Below are 11,280 nucleotides of genomic sequence, written 5' to 3'. Positions count from 1 at the left end.
GGGAAGGAAGGAAGGAAGGAAGGAGGGAAGGAAGGAAGGAAGGAAGGGAGGGAGGGAGGGAGGGAGGAAGGAAGGAAGGAAGGGAGGAAGGGAGGGAGGGAGGGAGGGAGGGAGGAAAGAAGGGTGGGAGGGAGGGAGGGTAGAGAGGGAGAATTAGAGAATCAAGGCTGGACTCAAGTGAGGGTGGCATTAAAAACTTCTAGGGTCCCTGCTAGTCAGAACCTCCAGAGTTGTGTAAGGACCCAGCATTCAGGAAAGTTGCACCTTTTGGAGGCCTGTGGAGGTGCTGGTACTGAGGGGCCGCTGCCTTCTTTCTTGCAGCCTGCCTGCAGCATCGGAGCTGCGACACCTGCATGTCCTCAGACCTGATCTTCAACTGCAGCTGGTGCCATGTCCTCCAGAGGTTTGTACCAGGCTCACCCTCTTATTCCCACAGGCAGACTGTGCAGGGGGGCAGCTGGTGGCACGGCCCCACTCCCTGCCTCGGGCCTCATTACCAACATGAGGGTATCTCTGGCCAGCGCTACTGTGACACTTAGGACAAGAATATCATGAAAGTGAGTGTCTCCCTGAGGCTTGTGACCCATCAAGGTGATGACATGTCACCCTGTGGTGACACTAGACTTCTGGAAGACCATTCAGAGATTCCAGCTACTGCAGCTCCCTCCTTGCACCTGGGAGGGTTGGTTCATCCTCTGGCAGGCCTTCTCAAAGAGTGGTCCACAGCTGTGAGCATCCCAGAATCACCTAGGGCTTGCGCTAAACATGCAGATTCTCGGGGCCCACCCCTGGCCCCCTGCATCAGGTCTCGGAGAGAAGCCCAAGAACCTGCCTTTTAACACGGTACCTCATCTGCAAACAAGCGTGAGATCCGCCAGCTCAGGGACGGGATGAGCTTAAGACCCATCGCCATTGGAGGAGAGCCCCATGACCCCAAATCGGCACCTCAAGATCTTTCTCAGGCTGCAGAAGGGTTGCCTGAAAACCATGGGTGTGGAAATTGCAGGCGTCTGTGGAAAGCTGGAGCAAGTGACAAAGCTGTGTTTGCTTGGTTTTGGAAGCAGGGAAAATTCTGGATGAGATCCAGGCTCAGGCATAAAGTTCTTAAATCCAAGTCATCTTCTCTCCTTGTTCTGAAGTCATTCCCTCACGGATTAGACTCAGAATCTGAGCCCTGTTCTCCTGTCCAAGAGAAATAAATGGCAGGGGGGAAAAAAAGAAAGAATTTCTCTGGGGACTAGGGCTCCCATGAGAGTGGGAAAAGCTATGAACTACAAGAGCCTTTAAGGCAATCTTGAAAAATTGCAAATTATAGAGGCTCTGAGTTCTTTGCAGCTGTCCTGAATCTGTCAGTGTTTCCTTTGCTTCTTTCCAGTATCCTGGTGCAGAAATAGAAGCCACTGCCTTTATAGGCCGCCGGCCTAGCACACGAGACACAGCTCTGGGCCGGGAGGAGAAAGGGGTGCTCATCTGGCCTCCCAGGTGTTCTTCCCAACAGCTGTGCTCTTATTCACTCTCTTGGGGCCTCAGTTTGTTTTCCCTGTAAAATGGGCTGGGGTTATGTGATTCGGGGAGATATGGGTAAGGAACATGCCTGTTATTTTAACTCCTCAAATACCAGATAGTATTTTTGCAAAGTGTTCAGGGCCCTTCACATGAAAGGCACAGAGCCTCAGAGAGAGTACACAGGGCACACCCCAGGTTGGTTCTTCCTGGCGTGGAGCTTTGCGGTGTGGTCCATCTTGTGCACTTTCAAGTTTGAGAGTCACTGTCTGAGCACAGGGAGATCATCCAGATGACTGCAGAGGAGGCTGGAACGCCGGGGCTGGCTGCCACCGCATGACTCAGTGTCCACCAGCAGCTGAGCCATGAGAACTGCAAAATGGCTCACATGAAAGCAAAACCCTGGCTTGATACACCCCCACTTAATGCATACGCCCAAACCCAGAAAACTATGACAGTTTAATGAGGGTTGGTCAGGGGGAGGGCAGGGCCTTGGGTGTGGATACTGCCTTTGCTGGGTTATGTCAACTACGGGACAAAGACTCTCTATCAGGGATCCTGTCCCCGGATGTCCGTGAGCCTGGGCTCACCGAGCACGGGCCCCTTCTTGACAGATCTCTGGAGCCTCAGCTTCAACTGAGAGCTGACTCCAGGTTCCTAAAAAGCCAGAGGTCAGAGCTGGTGCAGGGGGCCGGCCGCCATGGTCTCTCCCACCAACAGCTGCTTGAAACCACCACATGGCTTCTCGGCTTCCCCTCCACCTACTCTGCCCTCTGCAGCCTCCCAGAGCGTCCCCTCCCCGTGCTGGGGCCAGATCTCATTTAGATTATTTCACTTATCATGCAGGTATTTTCCTTTCATCCCTCTTGCCCCCCGGTGACCCACTCTGAAGTCTATGGGTGACTTTGACTCCAGGATTTGGCTCTGAAAATGAGGGTCACACATAACCCTTGTCTTACAGTGTTGTCACGAGGGTCCCATGAGATAGTGCCGGAGCAGCATGGGACTGGGGCAGCACCTGGCATTCAGGAGGCACTCGAACGGTGGCCCTTTCTCATGCCCTTCTCCTCTGCATCTGGGTTGGTTGGCCCCGAGCTTGGAAAGGGGTGCTCTTAGACATTTATCAAAGGCTCAGTCCTTGAAAGAACCAGTTAGTTTGGCCTAAAAGAAACTTTAGTCCCCAGCCCCCAACAATGCCCTTAATCTTCCATCCCTCAAGGGAGGGGGCACGGAGGACCTGACAGACGGGGTGTGGATGGCTCAGCTCAGCTGCCGCTGCTGCAGGAGGAGCAGCTCAGAGGCATCTTCAGAAGGAAAGGCTGACAGCGCCTGGAAGCCTCAGCCTCACCAGGTGTCGGATCGATGGGCAGGCAGTTGCCGGGGCAGAGTTAACCAGCTACGAATCCTTTCGCAGCGCTGGTGGCTCGGGATATTATCTTCCCATGCGGCGGTTCCTGAGCTTAAGTAGGGCTTGGTGGAGTCTCCTGGCACCAAAGAGTGAAGAGCGGAACTGATGCCATGGAGGACATTCTCTGGTTCATCCTCGCACCACACCCCTTCCCTAGGGAAGCACTTGACAACTTCCAGCCCAGCTGAGCTCTCATTGTCCTCCAGGAACCCTCGTCAACCAGTGTTTACTCTCTCCCAGACTCTGGCAGGACCCTGACTTCTGCCCTTCAATGATCACACAGGGGGTGTTGGCCAGATTGGCTGACGGCCACCCTCAGCCCTGCCCCTCCTTGACAAGTTTAGGCTCCTCCACGAAGAAGTGGGGCCTGGGGAATGAGTAAGACTTTCCCCAGATGAGAACATGTGTGTGAATTCCCTGGATTCTCAGCAATTTCGTGGCCGCCCAGAGTCAGGAGGGCCTTAAAGGTCATTAGAGGTCATGCAATCTGTCAGCTCCCTACACACACCACATCTGGGCAGATGTGGCCTTGGTCCTGGGGAGCTTGGTCAGGAGGAGGGAGAAGATGCCACAAATAGCTTCCCCTCCTTTGGGGAAAGGAGTAGAGGGACAGGAGGGTCTGACTCTCGCTCCCACGGCACCTGCCCAGTGGTCTTAGGGAGGTTCGCCCCCTCCTTGCTATCATTGGAGAGCTGTTACCGCATAGGGGGAGGTGAAGGGGAGGGCTTCTCTGTCAATCCCATCACACCTCTGGCCTTTTGGTTTCCCCTGCAGATGCTCCAGTGGCTTTGACCGCTACCGCCAGGAGTGGCTGTCCTATGGCTGTGCCCAGGAGGTGAGAGGCTTAAGTGAGCCAGGTGTGGGGAGGAGCAGGGCTACTAGCTCGGGTAGCTCTTCTCAAGGCATCTCTGGCTCTTGGTGAAATTCTCCCCTCCACCTGGGGCTTGTCTCCCTGTCTGCTCTGAGCCAATTAGACCCACATGGGAGGTTTCCGAGGGCTCGATGGGTCCCTGAGACAAGCACTTCTGGTGACTTGGCCCGGAGCCTCTCCAGGGGCTCTTTTGGTCCTTACAGAGGGTACGTTGGGCGTGGCCTTGGCCACAGCGGGATCCTCCGGGAGGCTGTGCACCTGGTGATGTTCAAAAAGCGACTACCCGGCTCCAGCCCTCTGGCATTTGAGGAAGGCAGTGGTTCTGGGAACGAGGAGGGTTGTTCCTGGCACCTCCCGTTTAGAATCCCATGCAGGTTCCTTCTCACTGCTGGAATTTTCCATGAATGCTCAACACTTTGGGTGGGGAGCCTCCACTTCTCACACCTTATACTGACACAGACCCTTTCATCCACGCATCCTTTCCCCCTCCCTTCCTCCCTCCATTGCAGTGCAAGCACAGCGCACGCACCCAGCACTTCACCGCGTGCTGCCCTGCACTTGCCCTGATTTAATCCTAACACGGTCCCCGGGAGCTGGGGGCCAGTGCCCCCACTTACCGGAGCGGGAAACTGAGGCTCAGAGAGGTTTAGTGATTTGGCCTGCAGCTCACAGCCGGCGAGATGGTGAAGGTGCCAGACCCAGCATTTAAATGTGAACCCCCAGGATTACTGCTCTGTGCTCACCACCATCTGTTTTATCAGTAAGGCTGGGTGAGCCGTTTCTGGCCTTAGAAAAAAAACAAACTTTGTCCATCCAGAAGCCTACTGCTGACGCTGGCTGTTGGTGAACGTACAGATTCGCTTTATTTAAGATTGGCATCTCAGCTCCTTCTTTCAGGAGGGCTTCGAGGCAGCTGACAGATAAATTGCCCTGTAAGATAAGACGCTTTCAGGATAAAGTGGAAAGCTTAAATGTACTCAGAGCCCAGCTTTGGTTAGATTACCGTGCTTGGGCCACGCACTGGAATCTTAAATCTTCTGGCCGCTGAGGGATGCAAGCGCCCCACCATCCTCCTGTGTGCAGCATGGCCGCCGGCCAGGCCTCTGTCCAGGGCAGCACAGGATCTCTCTTGCAGGCAGAGGGCAGGACGTGTGAGGACTTCCAGGACGAGGACTCCTTCTCGTCCTCGCCCGACAGCTCCTTCAGCCCCTTTGACGGAGACCTCACCACCACCTCCTCTTCCGTCTTCGTCGACAGCCTCACCACGGAAGGTAAGAGTGGGGCGGAGCCACCGCCCTGGAGCCTCACTGTCCCTGATGGGGATTATCTCAGGGAAGAGGGCTGCTCCATCCTTTCACACCTGAGGCTCCAAGCGTGGGGACACTTGCTGGTGAGAGGCAGAAGCCAGGTTTAGAGCGAGTAGACTCCACGCCCATATCAAGGCTGTGGGACGGAATTCACTGTGGCGAGGGGAAAAACTACTGTCCCAGCACACTGCCAGGTATTTTATATAATATCGCGGTTCATCTTAATAGCGATCCTTAGAGAACCTGTGAGGTCTTAGCATCCCGGTAGCAGGTATGAACCCAGTCCACACACTCAGACGTCAGGGAAAGGTTGCCTGATTTTTCTGACTTCCCTTCTGGCTCCCAGCCCTCGCCGAGCTGGCCTGGTGGGGAGTTCCACCCCTGCCGTCCTGGGGCTTGGCTACGCGGTCCTGTGGCGTCCAGTGGGCGGAGGGTAGGTGGGCAGCTCTGACCACCTTGGGTTGCTGCTGATCCATCGCTGCTTCTTCAGGCCTGGTTGTCCCTGGGCCTCCTGTGCCACCCGCCTGTTACCGGTGGAACGGTGACTCCTGGGTTCTGGTCCTCTGGAGGGAAAGAATTCAACTGAGAGACGTAGAGTGGTTTTAAGCAGCAGGAGTTTTATTAAGCAAAGCAAAAGTACACCCTCAAGAAGGGAGGACAGTGAGCTGTCTAGGCACCAGAATCAGCCCCGCAGTGAGGATAGGGCTGGGTTTTTCAAAATCGTGGCAAGTCCCTCCCTGTGTCCTGCATCATTGGATTGACAAGTTGATTGACAGCTTTAGGTTATATAACTTTTCTCCTTGTATGCAGACACTTACCCATAAGCACCCAATCGGAAATGGGGGTGGGGGTGGGGAACCACAATGGTAACTTATTATAAATACCGCATAATGAACCCCAGGTTAGTCTGAGTCACCTCTTAGGTCTGGGTGCACCTGCGCCAACCGGTGCTGATGGTTCGGAAAACCCTGTTGGGTTTTCAATATCTTGCTTGGTCCTCATAAGGCTGGAAACTTAGTGGTCCTTAATCACAAAAAGGGAGGATCTCTGGGCATGTTCTGGTCACCAGTGTCCAGGTGGGGAGGGAAAGATGACCCCATCCAGGATGGGGTGGGACCCACTCACGTCTGACTAGCTACCTAACATGGTCTTTAGTTCCACGGTCCGTTTCTTCCCATTTCTTTGAGGCCAGTTCTCAGAATTGTGGCAGCTTATGTCATGGCTACAGTCTGGTCATCATGTAGTTAACTTCTTCCACCTGATGGGGGTTTCAGTATCTATAAGACAGCTCAAATGATATGGCTCAGAATATTATCTATAGCCCTTGAAGAGGAACTAAGGTCCTTGACTATGCTTAATGCCTAGACTATTATTATTCAGTCTTATTGGACTATTTCCCTTGTTTCTGCATCTTTTCACATCTCTGATTAAACTTACTCTTTGGCTAAAGTTTTTCCACAGACAAAAGGGAGGCTGAGGACATGGGGGGCAAGGACCGTAGGATCCTGCTCCGTTTCACCCAGGCCTGAAGTCTTATTGAAGCTGCTAGAGGTCCAGCCACCCTGTGGGGAACCCCGTGTAGGCTCCTCAGATTCTTTGGCTATCTCTGAGAAATTCCTCCCTTATCCTTTTTCTTTCTTTCTTTCTTTTATTTTTGTGGTATACGGGCCTCTCACTGTTGTGGTCTCTCCCCCACTGTGGAGCACAGGCTCCAGATGCACAGGCTCAGTGGCCATGGCTCATGGGCCCAGCCACTCTGCAGCATGTGGGATCTTCCCGGACCAGGGCACGAACCCATGTCCCCTGCATCGGCAGGCGGACTCTCAACCACTGCGCCACCAGGGAAGCCCCCCTCCTGACTTTTTAAATGCAGCCTAGAGGACTGGAGAGCAGGAACCCATGGATCTGGCTGGAGGGAAGTGAACAGTTGATAGAAAGAGCAAATATTTAAGGGGACTGACCATGCGCCACGTAGGGTGGTAACATTGTGCACCCATTAATATTCACTTAGTCTTCCTAACAATCCTGTACGTTGATGCTGTTTGATCCCCATTTTACAGAGGAGACAGTATGGCTCAGAGAGGTTGATGGCTTGCCCAAGGTCACACAGCCAGGAAGAGGTGGAGTCAGGTCTCAGCTAGCTCCAAAAGCAGCAATCTTGCTCGACCCCACTGCCTTTCTCAGTGCTGAAAAAAAAATAGAAAAGTGTCTTCATGGATTCAATGGGTGGAAAAATAGGGAAGGGTGAACAAGTGGGCAGATTCAGACAGGTCGCAACACTCTGAACTTGCCCAGGAATAACAAGTACCTGGTTAAAGCTCAGGTATTGAGAGCAGAGACTGTGCTAGTGCTGTGAGGGATTCAATAAACCAAATGAAAAATGACACAGGAGGAGATCTTGCCCTCAGGGAGTTAATAACTGAGTCCAGGGGTGACCTTCCAGTTAAAGGACACTCTACTTAAAAAGAAGAACCCCTGGCCAGTCACTCCTGAGTTAACCCTATGTGCTACTGAGGGCACGGTCTGAGCCCAGAGCTGGGCTGGGGGCTACACACCCCATCCTCCAGATCCGAACGCAGCCTTTCCCTCAGAGGTTTACGTCTGCATGGGGCACAGTGCCTGAGGCCAGAAGGGTGGCTGTGTGGGCGTGGAGAGCCCAGCGCACGGCATCTGGGGGCTGGATTCAAATCCTGACTTGGAAGTATTCTCCATTTCTCCCGGGTTATTGCCCTGATGAGCTGTCCCTACATAAAGGCAGCGTGTTCTGTTTATCAGTTTTATCATGTGTGTGTCTTCTATCAGCCCAGGAATGTGTCATTTCTGTTTGCTGTGTAATAGTCCCCAAAAGAAAAACATATGTCCTTCCAGTCCTGGAGCGGGTGGTAGAGATTGTTAGGTTACCTCTATAAGAAAAAAATTGGGGGGACTTCCCTGGTGGTCCAGTGGTTGGGACTCCACGCTTCCACTGCAGGGGGCACAGGTTCGATCCCTATCAGGGAACTAAGATCCTGCAAGCCATGGGGTGCAGCCAAAAAAAAAAAGAAAGAAAGAAAAGAAAAATTGATAAAGACTTCTCCCCACCCCAAACTCTCAAGGTGTCTGGAGGGACAGGTTTGGGTCACCCCCTGCCTGTGCAATTATAACCCACACAGGGAGACTTACTGGAGGCAGAGTATATCTCGGGGTCCAGGAAGATGTTGTGAATGAAGGGGATACAGCACTTCAGCCAGGGGGACCCACCTGGTCAGAGCAGAGTTGGAGAGCAGAGAAGTTAGTGAGAGCAGCTGCTGGAGGGCGTGTGGAGCCCTTCTGTCACCAGCCATCCAGAGAAATGGAGAGGACCAGGAGAGCAGGAGGTATGAGGGCTGGATTTTAAGAGTTGTTCACTTGCTTAAATGCTGCCCACTTAAGTGAACCAGAAAGACCTCAGAGTGGCGAGCAGCTGCCACAAAGCCCATGCAGTTTATTATAAGGACAGACAGGCACTGACCCGGAATAGCTGTGTGCAGCATAAGGGCTCATCTGATGAGCAGCTGAACAGAACATGTTGGTAGCAGCCAGAAGTGACCACTAACTACAGAACATGACAACTCATTCACGAGACATCACACACATTTCTTCTCTCTGTGAGTTTTCATGGGCCTGGGCCACAGTCCATTAATGAGAGAATCAGTTTGCATTCTGTGGACCCCAACCAGCCCTCAGTGAGTGGGAGAAAAGCCGTTGTGAGCACAGGGTGGTCACCTTCAGTCACCTTGTGGGAGGGACTGGCTGTGGGTGTCCTTTTGTCTGCCAAGGGTAGATGTGGACTGGGCTACAATGGATTTCCAATGGTCTAGATTCAAAACAAGTTGATTCCAATCAAGTTAATTTGTCCAATGATGTTTAGGGTTACTTTGGTTAGTGTTGAGTAACCAATTCATCATTTCAACTTGTAGTAACAAAATAGACTCAGAGGCATACATAAATACCTCGTGTATTGAAATTCCTGAAGAAAACGTATCTTTCTATTATATGCCTACAACTCTCTATTTGTTTTGTTTTACTTTGAATTTTTAGGGGTGCTTTTTATCATTTTATTTTATTATTATTTTTTATTTATTTATTTATTTTTGGCTGCGCTGGGTCTTCACTGCTGTGTGCAGGCTTTGTCTAGTTGCGGCGAGCAGGGGCTACTCTTCGTTGCGGTGCGTGGGCTTCTCATTGTGGTGGCTTCTCTTGTTGCAGAGCATGGGCCCTAGGCGCGCCGTCTTCAGTAGTTGCGGCACGCGGGCTCGTGGGCTCTAGAGCGCAGGCTCAGTAGTTGTGGCTCACGGGGTTAGTTGCTCCGCAGCATGTGGGATCTTCCCAGACCAGGGCTTGAACCCATGTCCCCTGAATTGGCAGGCGGATTCTTAACCACTGAGCCACCAGGGAAGTCCCGAGGGGTGCTTTTTAAATTTAACTTTTTTATAAATTATGTAACAGTTAAATGATAATTAACATGATTCCAAAGTCAAATCTACAAAAGTAGCCATATTCAAAGAAGTTTCGTTTCTAGTTTTCTCCCCTCCGCCCTATTCCCTCTTTCCTCTATAAGGGACCATTTCAATTTTTTCTTATGGTTTATTCTTTTATTATCTAATGTGATTTTTTGATATTTGAAGATTTATTGGAAATGTAGAGCAGGGCAGTATGCCACGTCCAGGCACTGGGAGTGTAAATAGCTGGGTATTGAGAGGCTCACAGTCTATGGAATCAATGGGACCCAAGATGCCACAGAAACAGATACCAAATGCAATGGGACACAGGGGAGGACACACCCATCTGTCCTCCAGGAAGTGACGGGCCTGGACCAGGACTAGGGTGAGGCAAGTGAGGCACTCAGTGCAGGTATCAAGTTTAAGGAGGCACCAAAAAAAAAAAAAAAACAATAAATAAGATAATAATCTTTTCTTGCAATATTTGTAAAAATCAAAATTAATGCCAAAAATTCCATAATAAACAAAATTTCAAAAAATTCTAAAAAGACAGGATCAGACCCTGTGTCACATGGATCAGCCTAGCCCCAGCCCTGCAGGGGGCATTTCAGGGTTGGGACTTTTGAAAGAGAAGTGGAGGAAGGGCATCCCCTGCAGGAGGAACAGTACATACAGCGGCTCAGAGATCTGAAAGGGCTCCAAGGTCTGGAGAGCCTTGGGTAGCTTGTCACAGACACTGACATGCTGTTGAGTTGTGGCCAGTGGTAGGAGAAAAGAAGATTGGGACTGAGAAGGGCCTTGAACATCTGGGAACAAAGGGGAGCCAGTGGAAGCCTTTAAAATGAGGAGGATGGTGGAGGTGCTGGAGGGGAAGGAGGAACGAAGCGCGTGTTGCAGGCCCTACATTGTGGAAGGTTCCGCTGGTTTAACGTTTTGATGCTTGAAGCAGTAAGCTCCAGTCATCTAGAACATTCTCCTGACGTGGAATTCTCACTGTCCTTTCCCCATAGGAATCTGTGGGGAAGAGCCACAGGAAGGGTCACCCACTGGAACTTATTTAGGAGGCTGCAAGATACACTCCTTGAGGTGTAGAGGGAGTGTGTTGTACCCTGGGAAGTCTCCAAGCAGATTCGATCTTGTGACACACACACCTCTCCTCAAATCCTTCCTCAGCTTCCTGCTGCCCCTTAGGCCCTCAACTTGGCTTTCCAGACAGCTGATCCCCCCACGCCCCCGCTTCACTCTCACCACCCTTCATTCACATCCTCGCTACCCTCCAGCTGCACTGAACTGCTTTTTTTTGTCTCAAATGGCCAAGTTCTTGCTGACTCCAGCCTTTGCCCCGCTCTCTCCTCTGTCTGGGACCCTTTCTCCCAGCCCCATAGCTCATCCCTCCTTCTTGACTCCCTTTGTCTGGGCGAGGCCCCCAGTCGGAGTCAACTCCTAGTAAACACTCAGTAAATATTTGTTGAATGTATGAACACTACGAAAAGTTGGCTTGTCTGTCTTGGCCTTCTACCTTTACACTGCTGTGTGACTTTGAGCAAGTCACCTCCCCTCTCTGTGCTTCAGTTTCCCAGCCTTCAAAATGAAGGGTTGGACTTGAACCTCCCTAAAGTCTCATCTAGACCTAGTGACAGAGACCATCATGATTCCACTAATCTTGTGCCTTCTCTCCTTTCCCTTTGAAGATGACACCAAGTTGAATCCCTATGCAGAAGGAGAGGGTGA

At 51.7% G+C, this 11,280-nt stretch overlaps 1 protein-coding gene across 2 annotated transcripts in view; it reads left to right on the top strand.

The window, feature by feature from the left end:
* PLXDC1 (plexin domain containing 1) overlaps positions 1-11,280 on the top strand; it is a 63,955-nt gene that overhangs the window by 44,963 nt on the left and 7,712 nt on the right. For both annotated transcript variants that reach the window (XM_027094505.1, XM_027094504.1), the window contains exons 9-12: positions 322-403; positions 3,686-3,746; positions 4,918-5,053; positions 11,241-11,276. In XM_027094505.1, coding sequence (XP_026950306.1) covers positions 322-403; positions 3,686-3,746; positions 4,918-5,053; positions 11,241-11,276 — 315 coding nt within the window. The remainder of the gene's footprint in view (positions 1-321; positions 404-3,685; positions 3,747-4,917; positions 5,054-11,240; positions 11,277-11,280) is intronic.

Source organism: Aethalodelphis obliquidens, unplaced genomic scaffold, assembly GCF_003676395.1.
Source record: "Aethalodelphis obliquidens isolate GAN/ISIS:26980383/991018 unplaced genomic scaffold, ASM367639v1 scaffold89, whole genome shotgun sequence".
Classification (NCBI taxonomy): domain Eukaryota; kingdom Metazoa; phylum Chordata; class Mammalia; order Artiodactyla; family Delphinidae; genus Aethalodelphis; species Aethalodelphis obliquidens.
Note: the sequence above shows the minus strand (reverse complement) of the source record. Positions and strands in the feature narration are given on the sequence as shown.